The sequence below is a fragment of the Acipenser ruthenus genome, chromosome 51, assembly GCF_902713425.1.
Source record: "Acipenser ruthenus chromosome 51, fAciRut3.2 maternal haplotype, whole genome shotgun sequence".
In the NCBI taxonomy this organism is placed as follows: Eukaryota; Metazoa; Chordata; class Actinopteri; order Acipenseriformes; family Acipenseridae; genus Acipenser; species Acipenser ruthenus.
In genome coordinates this window covers 7688894-7708516 of record NC_081239.1, presented here as the reverse complement: position 1 = coordinate 7708516, position 19623 = coordinate 7688894, and the positions used below count along the sequence as shown (strand labels likewise).

The 19623-nt window shown below is 41.8% G+C and overlaps 1 protein-coding gene across 1 annotated transcript; it reads right to left on the bottom strand.

Moving 5' to 3' along the window:
• Positions 1-1400: 1400 nt before the first annotated feature.
• On the bottom strand, positions 1401-15687 carry LOC117971304 (Fc receptor-like protein 5). The gene is made up of 10 exons (XM_059015738.1): positions 15624-15687; positions 12946-12981; positions 11832-12116; positions 9278-9502; positions 6571-6855; positions 4755-5048; positions 2949-3224; positions 2342-2443; positions 2083-2113; positions 1401-1588 (listed from the first exon to the last, which is right to left on the bottom strand). The coding sequence occupies exons 1-10, from the start codon at positions 15685-15687 to the stop codon at positions 1501-1503; spliced, it is 1686 nt and encodes a 561-aa protein (XP_058871721.1). The 3' UTR covers positions 1401-1500.
• Positions 15688-19623: the final 3936 nt, after the last annotated feature.

Here is a 19623-nt window from a genome sequence, read left to right as displayed (position 1 = left end):
TTAAGGTTGGGGTGGAGGGAGGGAGGGGAGGGGTTAGAAGAGTTATTTTAAGGTTGGGGTGGAGGGAGGGGAGGGGAGGGGTTAGGAGAGTTATTTTAAGGTTGGGGTGGATGGAGGGAGGGGAGGGGTTAGGAGAGTTATTTTAAGGTTGGGGTGGAGGGAGGGAGGGGAGGGGTTAGGAGAGTTATTTTAAGGTTGGGGTGGAGGGAGGGGAGGGGTTAGGAGAGTTATTTTAAGGTTGGGGTGGAGGGAGGGAGGGGAGGGGTTAGGAGAGTTATTTTAAGGTTGGGGTGGAGGGAGGGAGGGGAGGGGTTAGGAGAGTTATTTTAAGGTTGGGGTGGAGGGAGGGAGGGGAGGGGTTAGGGGAGTTATTTTAAGGTTGGGGTGGAGGGGAGGGGTTAGGAGAGTTATTTTAAGGTTGGGGTGGAGGGAGGGGTTAGGAGAGTTATTTTAAGGTTGGGGTGGAGGGAGGGAGGGGAGGGGTTAGAAGAGTTATTTTAAGGTTGGGGTGGAGGGAGGGGAGGGGTTAGGAGAGTTATTTTAAGGTTGGGGTGGAGGGAGGGAGGGGAGGGGTTAGGAGAGTTATTTTAAGGTTGGGGTGGAGGGAGGGGAGGGGTTAGGAGAGTTATTTTAAGGTTGGGGTGGAGGGAGGGGAGGGGTTAGGAGAGTTATTTTCTTTCTTTCTAATATTATATAGATGAATTGTCTTCATTATGTATGAGATATATTCTCCCTGTGAATTTGTATATATTGTATATGTGTGTATGTCGGATTTTAACTGAAACCTCTGAGCCCTCATCATTTCATTCTGCAATGAATTCTCATCCTCAGCAGTTTCATTTCTATGCACTTTAGAATTTGGTCTTCCATATTATTTTTTTTATTCTAAATCCACAAGCGTTTGTCCCGGATGACCACTCCCGTGATGATCGCCGCTGCCATGACAACCTATGACATCACCCGCACGTTCCGTATACTTCAGAACACTCAGAGTCATTTTTTGTAAGGCAGTATTAACGCTTTATTGTTTTCACAAAATAACATCAATACGATTATCAGCTCAGCTGCTAGTGTGTACTAAACACAAGCTCAAATATTCCAGTTCCACTCCAGTCTCTGGTAATGCAGCACTATTCCAGTTCCACTCCAGTCTCTGGTAATGCAGCACTATTCCAGTTCCACTCCAGTCTCTGGTAATGCAGCACTATTCCAGTTCCACTCCAGTCTCTGGTAATGCAGCACTATTCCAGTTCCACTCCAGTCTCTGGTAATGCAGCACTATTCCAGTTCCACTCCAGTCTCTGGTAATGCAGCACTATTCCAGTTCCACTCCAGTCTCTGGTAATGCAGCACTATTCCAGTTCCACTCCAGTCTCTGGTAATGCAGCACTATTCCAGTTCCACTCCAGTCTCTGGTAATGCAGCACTATTCCAGTTCCACTCCAGTCTCTGGTAATGCAGCACTATTCCAGTTCCACTCCAGTCTATGGTAATGCAGCACTATTCCAGTTCCACTCCAGTGTGCTGCACACGGCTGGAGAGCTCAATCCCCTCTGCTGACTGCTCCTGATCCTGATCCGAGGTTTTCCTGAGACAGATGTCAGAGACACACAAGGAGGGTTCAGAGTTTAACTGCAGCAATAACAAAAGCTTTAAAGGATGATGACACTTCTAGGCTTCAGAGGAATCAAGTCCCATTGAAATCACAGAGTGCATTTCAGGGTAAGGAGCAGCTGTGTATCAACTGTAAAGACACTCTGGAGGCAGCAGCTTTGTGACATTACTGACAAAAGGGTTATTATTAATACTCTAGATTGAAGAATCAAAGAATAAAGATTATGAGTCAAATATGTCAAAGCCTTAGATCTTTATCATCTGGAAACCAAAAAGCCAAATTAACCCTGTATAGCATCTCAGGACACAGGTCTAAGTGAAGGGTACCGTTAGAGTTTGTAAGAGGGATTCTTAAAGAGCTAATCAGAAAGTTCCCATCTCCATTTTCAGTGCTGTAAAGGATGATGACAGGTAGAGATAGCGAGTGCTGCCCCCTGTCTGTACACATACTGGCTAATACTGACTTACCTTGACTTACCACCAGCGAGACACGGGGAACCTGGAAAAATATATACAGATTGTTCAGTTTGTTTCTTATAATTGTGTTAACAAAAATAAATACAAACTTCCAAAATGTTTATTTTGTAAACTAGCTGTGCATGTTTAATGATGAAATAATGATTTCTTAATGAACTATCCCTAAGACTGGGCTGTGCTGTTTAAGAAGAAGCCTGCATGTGTGCTGTGACAGGCCAGGTGAAATGTGTGCACTGACTGGGAGTCTCACCTTGGATCCTGCAGTATTGAAGGAGCAGCAGAGTGAACACAATGAAATGAATCAAAGTGAAGCTCACTCTGTAGCCAATAGCAACAGCGCTGTGCCAGGACGCTGGGGGAAGGAAGGTACAGTATGAGTGTGTGCGAGTGACTTCCATACACCTTGACTGAGCTGATAGGGATTCAAGAACATTACCCTGCTCACACTCACTCTATAGGAACAGCCTTCAGCCACTCTGTCACTCGAATGGCTGTCTGCTGTAACTGCATTTTATTTGAACCATCATTTTCTAAGATACACAGTCAGGGAATCAATGAGGTTTCATTTGATTGTTTGTCAAAAAGCAGAAAAGAATGATTGTTTAAAATGTAATCAAAGCCATGCATGAAGCTAAAACATTAGTGGGAAATATACATCACTGAATTTGCAAAGTATAAAAACAGTGTCTATACTGTGCAGTATTTGTTAACAATCCACTGTGTTGTAAATGCTGGTAATTCAGTGGTCTGTTTCTTCAGGGAAAGGGAATATTATGGAATCACAATGTGACCTATTTTACTGTGAGATCACTTTCAATCATCAAGGACAGTTATGTAGGAGGGGTTTGTAATCTTACTTTGCACTTCAATGTGTAGCTCCTGGCTGCTCTTCTTCACTCCCTGTGACTCCACAGCACACGTGTAGCTCCCAGTGTGGCTCTTCTCAGTGCTGGCTATGCTGTACAGTGCAGAGTCAGTGCTGTTAGTCACAGGCTCCCCGTCTCTCACAATGGTGTAGTGGAGTTGAGGGCGGGGGGGTTTGTTCACTGCTGCCTCACAGGTCAGGTTAAGAGCCTCTCCCTCCTTCACTGTGGCTCCTGGAGATGCTGTCAGAGTCACCCTGGAGAACAGAGCTACAAAAAGATGACATGAAGACAGGTTAGTGATTGTGAAGCTGTCTGACCAAGATATTCAAATCAAATCAGAACCAGCATCTTCCAGAGTGGGATTCCCCAGAGCCCCCTGCTCCTTAGAGAGACAGAGGCAGTGCTGGAGTATAGAGGCTCCTTAGAGGCAGTGCCAGAGTACAGAGGCTTCTTAGAGAGAGAGAGGCAGTGCTGGAGTATAGAGGCTCCTTAGAGAGACAGAGGCAGTGCTGGAGTATAGAGGCTCCTTAGAGGCAGTGCCGGAGTACAGAGGCTTCTTAGAGAGAGAGAGGCAGTGCTGGAGTATAGAGGCTCCTTAGAGGCAGTGCCGGAGTACAGAGGCTTCTTAGAGAGAGAGAGGCAGTGCTGGAGTATAGAGGCTCCTTAGAGAGACAGAGGCAGTGCTGGAGTATAGAGGCTCCTTAGAGAGAAAGAGGCAGTGCTGGAGTATAGAAGCTCCTCAGAGAGACAGAGGCAGTGCTGGAGTATAGAGGCTCCTCAGAGAGACAGAGGCAGTGCTGGAGTATAGAGGCTCCTTAGACAGACAGAGGCAGCGCTGGAGTATAGAGGCTCCTTAGAGAGACAGAGGCAGTGCTGGAGTATAGAGGCTCCTTAGACAGACAGAGGCAGCGCTGGAGTATAGAGGCTCCTTAGAGAGACAGAGGCAGTGCTGGAGTATAGAGGCTCCTTAGAGAGACAGAGGCAGTGCTGGAGTATAGAGGCTCCTTAGAGAGACAGAGGCAGTGCTGGAGTATAGAGGCTCCTTAGAGAGACAGAGGCAGTGCTGGAGTATAGAGGCTCCTTAGAGAGACAGAGGCAGTGCTGGAGTATAGAGGCTCCTTAGAGAGACAGAGGCAGTGCTGGAGTATAGAGGCTCCTTAGAGAGACAGAGGCAGTGCTGGAGTATAGAGGCTCCTTAGAGAGACAGAGACAGTGCTGGAGTATAGAGGCTCCTTAGAGAGACAGAGGCAGTGCTGGAGTATAGAGGCTCCTTAGAGAGACAGAGGCAGTGCTGGTGTATAGAGGCTCCTTAGAGAGACAGAGGCAGTGCTGGAGTATAGAGGCTCCTTAGAGAGACAGAGGCAGTGCTGGAGTATAGAGGCTCCTTAGAGAGACAGAGGCAGTGCTGGAGTATAGAGGCTATGAAGCATAATGAGTCGAGTTTCACTTACAACAGTGTTAGTCATGAGTTTAAGTCCCACTCTCATAATTCAATAAATATTTTTTTTCTTGGTATTGAAAAATGAGCAATGAGATTATTATTTTTAAAATGGACATTTACTGTAAATAGATATGCTTTGTCAAAGTGTTCTATATTTAGCTATTGCGTGGTAGAGTAGGTGAGAAACTTCAACCTTAATAGACAGAGAGGTATAGAGAGGAATAGAATTAGAAATTGAGAATTAGAGGAATGCTGGAGGATTGAGGCTCCCAATCACCTCTAGCAGAACCAAACAGCACCCCCTACTGCTGAGGACAAAGCTTTAGTGAAAAGGAAGGAGATTCTGTATTACTCACCAGTTACATTTACCCAGATGGGATGGCTGTATTGTGAGTAAGACGTGTTCCTGCCCCGTCCAGCTCCACACCAGTACTCTCCACTGTGGGACAGAGCAGCAGCACTGATTGTGTATCCGGCTCCAGTTCCACTGCTGCTGTCAGTCTGGTACACTGGAGCTCCCTGCCTGTCTTTGTACCAGAGATATCTCCAGCCACCAGAGCCCCCCTCAACCACACAGCTCAGGGTGACCGTGTCTCCTTCAAATATCTCTCCTGTAGGCTCCCGGGTCAGTGCAGGCTTTGGTTGTCCCTCTGAAATACAGAAGATGAGAAATAAGGGCTCCTGTTTCCCTCAATTTGAGTGGCTTTGGGTAACACGATAACTTGTGGTAAAAAAACAAATTACTACAAAATTTGAATAATTATAAAGAAAATACATGAATCTACTGGAATTACTTTTAATGTACTTGTTATTAATAAAAAGTAATTATAACAGCCATTACAAGGAAGTCTACAAAGTCGTCCATTCTTCAAGATGATATTCTACTAATGCCTTGTATCACTTCCTTTAACTGGCTTGAAGTGTTACTGTTTCCAGTGCAGCTCCAATCAGTAACTGTTCTGTTCTGACACAAAGATAGTGTGAAAGATAAGATGACAGAAATCCACAGGACTGAATGAATATTATTATTATTATTATTATTATTATTATTTATTTCTTAGCAGACGCCCTTATCCAGGGCGACTTACAATTGTTACAAGACATTAATAAACTCACCAGACACAGCCAGTGTAACAGGATCACTGTGTTAATAAACTCACCAGACACAGTCAGTGTAACAGGATCACTGTGTTAATAAACTCACCAGACACAGTCAGTGTAACAGGATCGCTGTGTTAATAAACTCACCAGACACAGCCAGTGTAACAGGATCACTGTGTTAATAAACTCACCAGACACTGTCAGTGTAACAGGATCACTGTGTTAATAAACTCACCAGACACTGTCAGTGTAACAGGATCACTGTGTTAATAAACTCACCAGACACAGTCAGTGTAGCAGGATCACTGTGTTAATAAACTCACCAGACACAGTCAGTGTAACAGGATCGCTGTGTTAATAAACTCACCAGACACAGCCAGTGTAACAGGATCACTGTGTTAATAAACTCACCAGACACAGCCAGTGTCACAGGATCGCTGTGTTAATAAACTCACCAGACACAGTCAGTGTAACAGGATCACTGTGTTAATAAACTCACCAGACACAGTCAGTGTAACAGGATCGCTGTGTTAATAAACTCACCAGACACAGTCAGTGTAACAGGATCACTGTGTTAATAAACTCACCAGACACAGCCAGTGTCACAGGATCGCTGTGTTAATAAACTCACCAGACACAGTCAGTGTAACAGGATCACTGTGTTAATAAACTCACCAGACACAGCCAGTGTCACAGGATCACTGTGTTAATAAACTCACCAGACACAGTCAGTGTAACAGGATCACTGTGTTAATAAACTCACCAGACACAGTCAGTGTCACAGGATCGCTGTGTTAATAAACTCACCAGACACAGTCAGTGTAACAGGATCACTGTGTTAATAAACTCACCAGACACAGCCAGTGTCACAGGATCGCTGTGTTAATAAACTCACCAGACACAGTCAGTGTAACAGGATCACTGCGTTAATAAACTCACCAGACACAGCCAGTGTAACAGGATCACTGTGTTAATAAACTCACCAGACACAGCCAGTGTAACAGGATCACTGTGTTAATAAACTCACCAGACACAGTCAGTGTAACAGGATCGCTGTGTTAATAAACTCACCAGACACAGTCAGTATAACAGGATCACTGCGCTGAGAGGAACGTGGTGGATCTCCTCTTTGTGCCTCACACTGGTACTGTCCACTATGAGACTGAGTGACAGGGCTGAGTGTGTAACTGGCTCCAGTGGTGCCTCTGATCTGCACTGTGCCTCCTTGACTGCTCTTGTACCAGAGATATTGGAAGCCAGTGAAACCCCCCTCAACCCCACAGCTCAGGGTGACAGTCTCTCCAGTGTACAGCTCTCCCCATTGAGGACTGCTGGTCAGCACAGCCTTCGGCAGCTCTGGGTAAAGAAAGGAAACAAGGCATGTTAGGAACACAGACCTGCCTGCCAAGGACAGAAATAAAACCCAGTTCAGCATGACCTGCACCCACAGGCTCCGTTCACATGGACTTGTTAACTGTGGTGGTCTCTAATAAAAGCATCTCGATGTTACTGTCTCTCACGGGTTTCGAGGTCATAGCTCTGGATTCTTGTAACATTTGTAGATTTTCTCTGTCTGAGAATTTGTTCTCTTGGTTGATTAGCCCTTATTTCCACACATAGACAGACAGTGCTGGACAGCACAGAGCAACAGACCTATTCACAGCATGTGTAAACATGCATGATAATTCAAAATAATTATGTATTACCATTAGACGTTAACAAAGGACTGACTGATTCATAATTAAACTTAGTGTTTCATAAAAAAAATGTTGACATGGATAACAAAAGCATGGATTCTATTTGTTTTTGTTTATAAATAAATGTTGGGGCACATTAGAAAATATGTAATTCAAAAGCATACGTTGTCTGTATTAAAATGTATTGTTTAATAATAATAATAATAATAATAATAATAATAATATAAAGAGAGCCTGAGAGATGGGATGTGAATCAGATAATGTGGAGGCATACAAATCAGCAATGTTAACATTCACTATTAATACCAGGAGTATTATTAGTAGGGTCATCAGACTTATTAGCACAGCCCCACATCAATTACAGTACATTGACAACCACCAAGTTTGCTGTGAACCCTCCTAATAAAGCAGGTGAATCTAATATGTGATTGTATTGAAGGCACTCCAGCAGCATATCACTGTGTTTTTACTGACATGTCAATGGTTCTGATTCACTGTCTTGCTGCTCCTGTGTGGCGTTTATAATTATGACTCATTATCACTCTGAATGATACTTTGCTGTTGCTTTGATTTTTAATATAATAATATAACTCACATGACTTACATGTTTAGTATCTGTGTCTTTCTTGGCTATTCTGTTTCATACTGTGTGTGTGTCACAGTAAAGTGAACAGGTATGTATTCTATTTAAAACTATTTCATTTGGGCAGAATCTCTTCTGTGGTATAATCTGCAGTGTAATAATGTATAGGACCAATTTCTTATATCCAATCTGTACCCCCCTGTCTAGGGAGGGGTTACACATGATTAGAGATACAGTTTGCAATGGCAATACACATTCTATCACTACCACAACCAATTAAACATACAAATAGGGCCTGATCATCAGTACTGACAAGCATTCAGTGTATCTTTGGTTTGGCCTCTTTCTGCTTTATTACAGCTTCTACACTACTCACAGTATGAGAGTCACTCAGACCAGGAAGAGCTTTCATATCAGAAAACTTTGCTAGGACCCGTTACTTCAGCACCTGAGTTGTGTTGAGAACATTAACACAGCTGGAATAGACTCCAGTGTGAATGTATCTGTGAGACATTACAGACAGAGAAGGGGGTGAGGACTCTCTCTGTTAGAATGAACCTACCTCTCACTGACACCCGCACCTCTGCAGAGTCACATTAACACAGCTGGAATAGACTCCAGTGTGAATGTATCTGTGAGAGATTACAGACAGAGAAGGGGGTGAGGACTCTCTCTTTGTTAGAATGAACCTACCTCTCACTGACACCCGCACCTCTGCAGAGTCACATTAACACAGCTGGAATAGACTCCAGTGTGAATGTATCTGTGAGAGATTACAGACAGAGAAGGGGGTGAGGACTCTCTCTTTGTTAGAATGAACCTACCTCTCACTGACACCCGCACCTCTGCAGAGTCACATTAACACAGCTGGAATAGACTCCAGTGTGAATGTATCTGTGAGAGATTACAGACAGAGAAGGGGGTGAGGACTCTCTCTGTTAGAATGAACCTACCTCTCAATGACACCCGCACCTCTGCAGTCACATTAACACAGCTGGAATAGACTCCAGTGTGAATGTATCTGTGACACATTACAGACAGAGAAGGGGGTGAGGACTCTCTCTGTTAGAATGAACCTACCTCTCAATGACACCCGCACCTCTGCAGTCACATTAACACAGCTGGAATAGACTCCAGTGTGAATGTATCTGTGAGACATTACAGACAGAGAAGAGGGTGAGGACTCTCTCTGTTAGAATGAACCTACCTCTCACTGACACCATCACCTCTGCAGAGTCACATTAACACAGCTGGAATAGACTCCAGTGTGAATGTATCTGTGAGACATTACAGACAGAGAAGAGGGTGAGGACTCTCTCTGTTAGAATGAACCTACCTCTCACTGACACCAGCACCTCTGCAGAGTCACATTAACACAGCTGGAATAGACTCCAGTGTGAATGTATCTGTGAGACATTACAGACAGAGAAGGGGGTGAGGACTCTCTCTGTTAGAATGAACCTACCTCTCACTGACACCCGCACCTCTGCAGAGTCACCAGAGTAAGGAGAGTACAACCGCCATGCTTTGCACTTGTAGGACCCCTCGTCACTCTTTGAAACACGATCCACACTCAGCGCTGCATCTGCCCTGGATTGTAACTCTTTATTATCTTTATAAAAGACAACCCTGGTAGCTGTATAACCCCGGACACGACACCTCAGAGTCAGAACGTCTCCCTCAATCACAGGCTGGGGAGGAGTCTGCAGGATCACCCATTGATCTGAAAAGACAGAACGAGTTCAGATCAGCAGGGCTGAGAGACGGGTCAGGATTGAGGAGTCTGCAGGATCACCCATTGATCTGAAAAGACAGAACGAGTTCAGATCAGCAGGGCTGAGAGATGGGTCAGGATTGAGGAGTCTGCAGGATCACCCATTTATTTTGTATTATTGTCTATTATTGTGTTATGATTTAAAAGGTATTGCTTGGGTTATGTAGCACAGGTGATTTCATGTATTATTGTTGATTTAAATGTGGTCTGGCAGAGGCGGTGTTAGTAGCTCGTCTCTGACAGACAGCTCGTGAGAATGCACGGTCAGCAGTCAGTGATTATTGACAAACTGACTGTCAGCCATGCAAATTAAAAACTCTCGTGCAGAATGTGAGATGGTCACATGTATAAAGACCCGTATCTCTGGCTGCATGGTGAGGGTTGTTCTGAGGTGGAACGTAAAGAAAAGGATGAACTTAAAATAGAAACAGCTTCTACACCCGTGTGATACGTGTGTGTGTCAGTGTTTGTGTCCGTCTCTGTTTTGGTCGTCGTGTCGTTTTGTTTTCTGTACAGTGTTTGTTTTGTTTAACTATTTTATTTAATAAATACACGCATCAGCGCTTCACTCGTAGTACTGCGTCCATTCTCTTCCTGGTCTGACGTCACCACCAAGGCATCTGATCAGGGGCGCTGGAACTAGGGGTGCTGGGGGTGCGGAAGCGAATGAAATTGTACCTCTTAAATATTTACAGACAAGATATTACTAAGTATATACTGTATTTAGTTCATATGCATTATATACACTTTAAAACATAAAAGATATATATTTGTAATACTAATATATTGTATTACAAACAATGGAATGTGCATGATAATTAATATTAACAAATGCTTCAGGGTTTGTTTCTGAACACAACAATCACATAATAAATTGCCCACAAACCATTTTGGTATTGCAGCATTTTACTGATCAGTTATGTTCTGAACCCTCCTTCCGTGTGAACTGTGACGCACAATACACGATCACCATACATAGTATAGTTTTGAATACACTAAGGGAGCTGCATCTGAACAAACACAAATTAAAGGCAGCGCTTCGTGTTTCTATTTGTTTTGTGTGTGATTTACCCCAGCGCTCTGTTTCCATGTTGAAATCCCTAGTTAAGGGAATTACAAGTATCTGGGGGATCCTGTTGTTCATTATTAGGCTGTTATCTTGTATATATTAAGTGATGAAATGGTTGAATCGATTGTATAGAAATGTGCCGTTCTCCTCCTGATGACGCTGTGAAGGGAGCCCCGCCCCTAGATATACGTGCGCTGGATTGTTATTAGTTTTGGTGTTTGTCATTGGTTTGTTTTGTAAGTATTGTATAGTGTTTGTTTATATGCGGGTTGGTGAAAGCCGTCCGCTATTTAGTATTGTCTGGTTTGGTTTGGCAGGGAGGTGGTTAAATTCCTCCCTGTCAATGTTTTCTTATTCATTTTTATATAAAGTTATTGTTTTAAACGTATTCCAGACCCCTGGTGTCTTGTTTTGAACTCTCATTTCCACTGACATTGTTGCTCCATTAACCGGGTTATTTTTTTTAATTATTATTTTTTTTTTTAATTTAGTCGTCGCCAATTTTTTTTACAAAAGTTTTCTCCCCAATTTAGCATGCCCAATTATTATCTGTATCCTCGGCTCACCGCTCGTAACCCCCCGCCGAATCGGGAAACGGCGGATGGAACACGCGTCCTCCGAAACGTGCTCCTGCCAAGCCACATTTTTCGCACTGCAGATCCACAGCAATGCCATCAGACCTATAGTGCGGGAGGACAACACAGATCTGGCGGCTCCACTGCAGAACCACAGGCGCCCTATCGGCCACAGCCGTGGATTCCCCTGCCGACCTAAGCCCTCCATACCCGGGCAGCGCTCAGCCAGTTGTGCGTCGCCCCCTAGGCACTCCCGGTCACTGTCGGCTGTGACATAGCCTGGATTCGAACATGCGATCTCCAGCTATAGGGCACATCCTGCACTCTGTGCGGAGAACCTTTACTGGATGTGCCACTCAGGAGCCCCGTCATTAACCGGGTTTCTAAAGGTGGAGCAGCAAAGACACTACAGAGGTTACTCCAGTGCAGAACCACCACGCTGCAATACTGTTCTTACACAGCTGCTACTTGAAAACAGCGATGTGAGCAGCAACAATTCATACTGACTGGAGATCCAGAGACAGCTTTACTCAAATCAGCAAGCCGATCAGTAGCTTACAATACCCTCTCAGCCAATCCGAGTGCAGGATTATTCAACAGGGTCTGAATATTATCTAGAATGTAAATGACTTACTGGACACAGTTAGGTTGATAGTATTACTGCGCTCCTGTCCTGATGCAGACTCACACCAGTACACTCCACTGTGGTGATACTGGGGGGTACTGATTGTGCAGCCGACACTGTTCCCCATACTGGGTGAGGGTTTCTGGCACACTGCCTGTTCTTGACCCTTTCGGTATTGTTTAAACCTCCAGTCAGCAGAGCCCCCCTCCACCTCACAGCTCAGGGTGACTGTCTCTCCTGGGAATATCTGTGCCCAGGCAGACTGCAGGGTCAGGACAGCCTGAGGATGACCCTCTGAAACAGAGAATAGGATAGGATTAGGACACATTCCCCTACAAAACAAATAGGAAACTGCAAGAGGAGAGAGATTCCAGCCCCCCACCAGCATCTCTGCAGTGATACAGTAGGAATAGCAGCAGTGTGAGCCATTGCAGGCTCTACTTGTGATACAGTAGGAATAGCAGCAGTGTGACCCATTGCAGGCTCTACTTGTGATACAGTAGGAATAGCAGCAGTGTGACCCATTGCAGGCTCTACTTGTGATACAGTAGGAATAGCAGCAGTGTGACCCATTGCAGGCTCTACTTGTATGTTTTGAGTAGGGCTGCAAAGGGTACATTTGATCTTTGAAGGTTCGGAACACATTACAGAAGGAAGGTTCGAACCGTCGATGGTACTCATTTGCGTAATGTATTGGTGATGTCATCATAGTGCATTGTTTATATTTGATTGAAAGTCCTATTATTTTACAGGTCATCCATATAAATGGATGGGATAAAACATACAGTGAGTGAACCCGTCTGACGAACCTTCGAAGGTTTAAAACAATCTTCAAATCCCTGGCTAGCGAACAAACTTTCGAACACAGCCCTAGTTTTGACTGAAAAGAATTCATGAGGAATCTCTCTCCGTATGATTATGGCCTTGAAAATAGAAAGTGGTCTGTGTTTAAATTTTTTATGAATCAGGAAACATGTTTAAGATAAGTGGGAGGATTACTGTTCTTAAAAGGCATCCAGATATTCTGTCTGGTTAGCAGTCAGCCAAAATAATATCTTCATTCAAAAGCTTTCCAGCAATACCACACGTAGCCTTTGTGAATGCATGTAAGCTGTTCTCTTACCTTCATACTGTCTGGAGCAGCTCACTACAGTCAGCACTGAAAAACACAAAAAAGAGACACAGTCAGGGACTAGACCCTTATAAAAGCACCACAGTCATGCTGCTGTTTATAATGCTTTTACCATTGTTATACCATGCTCATCAGTTATAGGTGCCTGCCATACATACATGTAACATGTGCTAACACAGGGAGAAGTAAGAGCCAGCGCCATCTAGTGATCGGACACTTTTGATCAGGTTTCCTTCTCTTGTTTTGTTAGTAACACACTGCTGTGCACTACTTGCTGCTGGTGTATATAATAATATAAAGACACTCTAATCTAGCCTATATTAAATATGTATATGACAGGCAGCTCCTGAACTCATAGTCAAAGCACCTTAACACAGACTTACCAAATAATACAAACACAAGATTTGAGTCATTTCAATAAGAACCCTGTGAATGATTGTAAAGGTGAGGGAAGAGTAAAAACAAAGCAAGACAATGTCACATGATAATAATCCTTCATTAACTTGGACACACGCATGGGGTTTAGGAAACTGACAGATCTGTAGCTGTAGTTCAGTATTCATTGTGATTCAAGTGTTCATAATGAAGAGAAGAAAGCAGACTTGAGTTGTGAATTCAATTCAATAATGGGTGTGATAAGTATAACAGGGATAAGGTTGGGCACACACTGCTGACCACACACACCGCAGGTGAGCATCTTAACCCCTGTGCAATAGAGCCAGGCTCCTCTGCATGTGTGCTTATAGAGCACCGGGACACCTGCAGAGGCTTTTACGATTGAGGGGGGCGAAGCTTCCTCGTGCTATCTTTAGTGTTCCCACCAAACAAATGTTTTACAGTAAATCGCTTACAAAAAATCAAGTCCAGAAACTGTGTAGAGAGGCCGGTGCATTTACAGTATTTCACAGTAAATACATCTGGAACACAAAAGCGAGTCCAGACACACCTGTACACTTACAGTTTACACACATTCAATTACAAACACAAATGCACTCGCTGCATTGTTCAGATACTGATAAGCATGGTTTACAGCACTGACAAATATAACTTATTACACCATTGCAGACTTTCTTTTTCGTTTGAATACATGCTGTACAGGAAAACATGTGATCACATGAGCATTCCCTAGGGCTTTACAAGCATAGTAACAAGAAGGACAAGACAATCCATCCCATGGTCCAATCCAGCTATCCCATGACTCGATGCTTAATCACTGCAGGTGCCATTACTGGAGCCCACTAAGAGGTGGAGGGTAATACAAAACATTGGACAGACAAAAAAAAAAAAAAAAAAACTGACTTTTCTACAATTCTTAATGTTGTAAGAGAATTTAAGAACCAATCTATGCTTATGTGACAGTTCAGTGGACAGTCGTTCTGTCATATATATACTTCAATATATGTGTGCATTTTTTTTTTTTTTTTTTTTTAAGAATTAGTAATGGGTAAATAGGAGTCCAAAAGGCACTTGTATATTTTTTTATGTATCTTTATTTTTAGCAAAGGCAATTTCAGCGTCACCCAGTCTGACCCAATCTCCTGTGAAAAGCATGCAGACCTTATTTATACCAGCTTCAGTAGCCAATCCCTATTAAACCTAGATTTGTATTGGACAATTCAAATACAAACGATGGTTATCAATAATTCAAAAGAGAAGTCACAATACAATCATTTGTGGTGTCTAATTCACCACAGTTTACATCTTTATATATCTAACAGTAAACAGACCTCAAAGTTATGCTTGCTTGTGCTATAATCACAGTTGTCTGATTCTAGAGAGATTATTGATGACTTTTATGATTAATTATCTGAAGAATTACAGCTTAATTTTTAATGCAGTGTGTATTTTTGTCCTTTCTATTCATTTCTATTTTTGATTTTTGTATGCGTTTTGTATAAATCTGTCTAGCTGGAGTCCATTTATAGCAGTTGTTATGTACGTGTAATAATCTGTAATTGTATATATTTGTGTGATTCTTGTTTATAGCAGTTGTTATGTATGTGTAATGATCTGTAATTGTATATATTTGTGTGATTCTTGTTTATAGCAGTTGTTATGTATGTGTAATGATCTGTAATTGTATATATTTGTGTGATTCTTGCTTATAGCAGTTATGTATGTGTAATGATCTGTAATTGTATATATTTGTGTGATTCTTGCTTATAGCAGTTATGTATGTGTAATGATCTGTAATTGTATATAAGTATATAAGTATATAATGAGTAGTGGTTGGCAGTGTGGAGTAGTGGTTAGGGCTCTGGACTCTTGACTGGAGGGTTGTGGGTTCAATCCCCAGTGGGGGACACTGCTGTTGTACCCTTGAGCAAGGTACTTTACCTAGATTGCTCCAGTAAAAACCCAACTGTATAAATGGGTAATTGTATGTGAAATAATGTATAATGCAATATCTTGTAACAATTGTAAGTCGCCCTGGATAAGGGCGTCTGCTAAGAAATAAATAATAATAATAATAATAATGATCTGTAATTGTATATATTTGTGTGATTCTTGTTTATAGCAGTTGTTATGTGTGTGTAATGATCTGTAATTGTATATATTTGTGTGATTCTTGTTTATAGCAATTGTTATGTGTGTGTAATGATCTGTAATTGTTGTTTTTGACTTTTTAAAAAAAAATGTACAATAAAATAAAATGATAAAAACTGCACTTGGTTTCATCCATGTGGAGATGCCGATGTTTCCGTACATGTGGAATATTTTGGTGTGATGCATTTTACTGGACCACATGTGATGTTTGTTTTGAAACGTTTAAAAACCTTTAATAGAAACCTGGTAGTTGTGTGTTTATTGTTCATGCTCCTCCAAAGAGTGAATATTTACATTCTGATTTGATTAATGAGCATAATGGCTGTGGGGAGTAATAAACTAATAAAAATACTGAAAGGAAAAGTAGATTTTTTTACCACTTCTTGCTGCATATTTCACTTACAAATATTTTTTGAAAACGTTTAATTATTACAATATTCACCAGAGATTGTAACACATGGTGTTACAGTAACTGTTAACCTCTATCTACAGTATTAACCCAGTAAAGACACTGTTTGGAGGCGTCACAGTGACTGTTAACCTCTATGCAGTATTAACCCAGCCAAGACACTGCTAACCTCTATACAGTATTAACCCAGTAAAGACACTGCTAACCTCTATACAGTATTAACCCAGAAAAGACACTGTTAACCTCTATACAGTATTAACCCAGTAAAGACACTGTTAACCTCTATACAGTATTAACCCAGTAAAGACACTGTTAACCTCTATGCAGTATTAACCCAGTAAAGACACTGTTAACCTCTATACAGTATTAACCCAGTAAAGACACTGTTAACCTCTATACAGTATTAACCCAGTAAAGACACTGTTAACCTCTATACAGTATTAACCCAGTAAAGACACTGCTATCCTCTATACAGTATTAACCCAGTAAAGACACTGTTAACCTCTATACAGTATTAACCCAGAAAAGACATTGTTAACCTCTATACAGTATTAACCCAGTAAAGACACTGTTAACCTCTATACAGTATTAACCCAGTAAAGACACTGCTAACCTCTATACAGTATTAACCCAGTAAAGACACTGTTAACCTCTATACAGTATTAACCCAGTAAAGACACTGTTAACCTCTATTCAGTATTAACCCAGTAAAGACACTGTTAACCTCTATACAGTATTAACCCAGTAAAGACACTGTTTGGTGGTATCAGTTATTAAAATGACCTAAACGGTTATAATTGAACACTCCGATCCCGTTGTAACAGATATGTGATATAACGATTCTGCATACCTCTTTTTATAGCAATTATTTAAGAATCTATCTCTTAAAAAAATCTAAAACATGTAAAAGAATGAAAGTACCGGTAAGGTTTTTTTTAATCAGGAGTTGAGTGAAGGTGCTAAAATCTATTAGGAAAAATAAATACAATTAAATTTTTAGTAATTAGAAATCTCTAGACTAGACGTGTTAGTGCTGATGGTGTGGTTGTTCAGTAACTTGTTCACAATGTGTTCATGAAGTTTATTCAGAGTAATCAGTCTGCATCCAGTTGTTTGATTTCTACATCTTGTCATTCAAACCGGAGACTAATTGCTATCCCTGCTGTGCTGACTGTATCACCGCTGACATTGACAGACAGCATTCAGAGGGTGTGACGAGAACAGAGACCTTCTTTCATCAAGCAGAACAAGGTCAAATACAGAACATAAAACAATACTAAATATATATTTTGAATTTGCTCAATCACCCTCTGGCACAGTTATTTTCTCCGTTACACCCAAATAGAGGCTCGGTCTCTGTGCTTTACAAATATTTTATTCTTTATAAAACAGACCCCCTACTAATTACCATCATATGGAATAGAGAGTTAGCAAAATCTGATTTTACTCCAGACTGGGAACAAATATGGGATCGTATTTTTATATCCTCAAGAAATTTGGCACATCAATTAATACATTTTAAATTTGCCCACAGAGCTTATGCAACCCCACACAGAAGATACTAAATGAAAATATTGGGAGACCTCCTTTGTCATGAGTGTACACAGGGTGCAGTTGGCACGTATCTTCATATGTTTTGGGTGTGCCTCAAGGTCCAGCCCCTCTGGAAATTTGTAGTGTTAGTACTGTCTGGTCTGATTGATGATCAGGTGCCGCTGTGCCCAGGAGTACTCCTTCTGGGTGACGATTCACAACTTGAAATTCACAGAATGTCAAAACGCTTGTTTCTTGCTGGATTGACTGCAGCCAAGAAGGTGTTCTTGAGGGCATGGGTAGAGCCTGATATTTCTCTTCTCAACGTTTGGTTATATTTTTTTCATGAGATTATTTTATTAGAAAGATCCACGGCGAGGCTACATTTATCCAGTTTGGCTACTCTAAATTCATGGTCGACGGCAGCTGATGTCATAGCTGAGCACATTCTCAACGGGGTTTCCCATTAGGCAAATTGCTCTACACACTGCTTTATGATATATTGTATTAATTTCTGTATGTCTGTATGCAATTGTATATTTATTTTTGTCTTAATTTATTTGATTTTTTCGTTTCTTAGTGTGCTTTTTTTTGTTTTTTCCAATTGTGTCTGTTCTTTGCTATTATGCTAATGTTAACAATAAAAAATTGTCCACAAAATATATATTTTGAATGAATGAAATACAAGCCGCTGGTTTTCAGGTTCCTATAATTTATTGTACATCGCAATCAATTTAGCAATCTTAGAATCCTTGCACACACATGCGTTTTATTCTTTAGCATGCTTCCTTGTCATTTACCGTGTTAGGCTATACTTTTACCATGGACCATGCAGTACCACACTTCCATTTCATTTACCTCACATTGGCTTGTATTACTACACTTTACTACACTTTTACCATGACACTACCATGAAAACACAATGCTCCTCACTTCCCTGTGCTTTACCATGTGCTTCCCTGCTTCACCATGCATACAGTATGTTTTACAATACTCTATTTCATTTACCTGGCTTGCACACTCTGCTTTTATCATGACATTTCCACAAGACACCACCTCAAAATACAGATTTTGAATTACGATCAAGTCTTCAAACCCAGAATCTTTCACTCTAACTGTGCCCAACCCAGATGGATAATCAGCAGCATGTTTAATAAAGCACAAGCAATAATACTTACATATCAGTGCAGCGACTTCACAAGCCTGCATTCTGTCTGGAGACACTTTCAGAAAGCGGAGCTCAGTGTAGAGACTTCAGTTTAGAAACTGTAGACATATCGGTTCCTCCCACTGTGCCTATTTATTAAATGACCACAAACCTATTTCTAATGCCTTTTTTTGTCATCTGACAGAACATTAGCCACGTGATGTCATTTTGGAGAATATTTATTTTTACACTTGGCACCTAACAACTTCTTCATTATATTTAAGAAGTTTAAACTTCTATTAACCAGCTGGCTGCTGTAAGCATGAACCCTCCAGAGTCTCGAATAGAAATGTAGGAACGTGCTGCCACTCAGTAGTTGGGGTGGGTTTAAAGTATTGTAACGATCTTCGCGTCGTCAGTGAAGTAAGACTCGGGGAGACCACATGGGATTCCAAACAAACTGACAGGACAGCGAATCCCTGTCTAGGGCCGGGGTTCACTCCAAAATAATAAAAAAGTTACTGCCCTCTCACTTCAAGGTCTTCATCTCACTCTCCCTCACATGCACTCTCCTTTCTTCTCACGCACTCTCATTCTCTTCAGACTCACTCTGGGTTCTTTCACTGCTTCACAGCTAGAGGCCTTCTCTCGTGCCTCCCTCCCTGCTTCACAGCTAGAGGCCTTCTCTTGTGCCTCCCTCACTGCTTCACAGCTAGAGGCCTTCTCTCGTGCCTCCCTCACTGCTTCACAGCTAGAGGCCTTCTCTCGTGCCTACCTCACTGCTTCACAGCTAGAGGCCTTCTCTCGTGCCTTAGAATCTAACAACTTCATTTTATTTAAGAAGATAAAACTTCTGTTAACCAGCTGGCTGCTGGAAAACAAGAACACTTTACTCAAAAACTAGTCTGGTGAAACCACTGTTCAACTGAGGAGATTAAAAAACTTCTCTACACAGAGAGTGCTGACACGCACACAGGCACACACACAAACAGGCATACACAAACACACACAGTACAAAACTATAGGAATGACT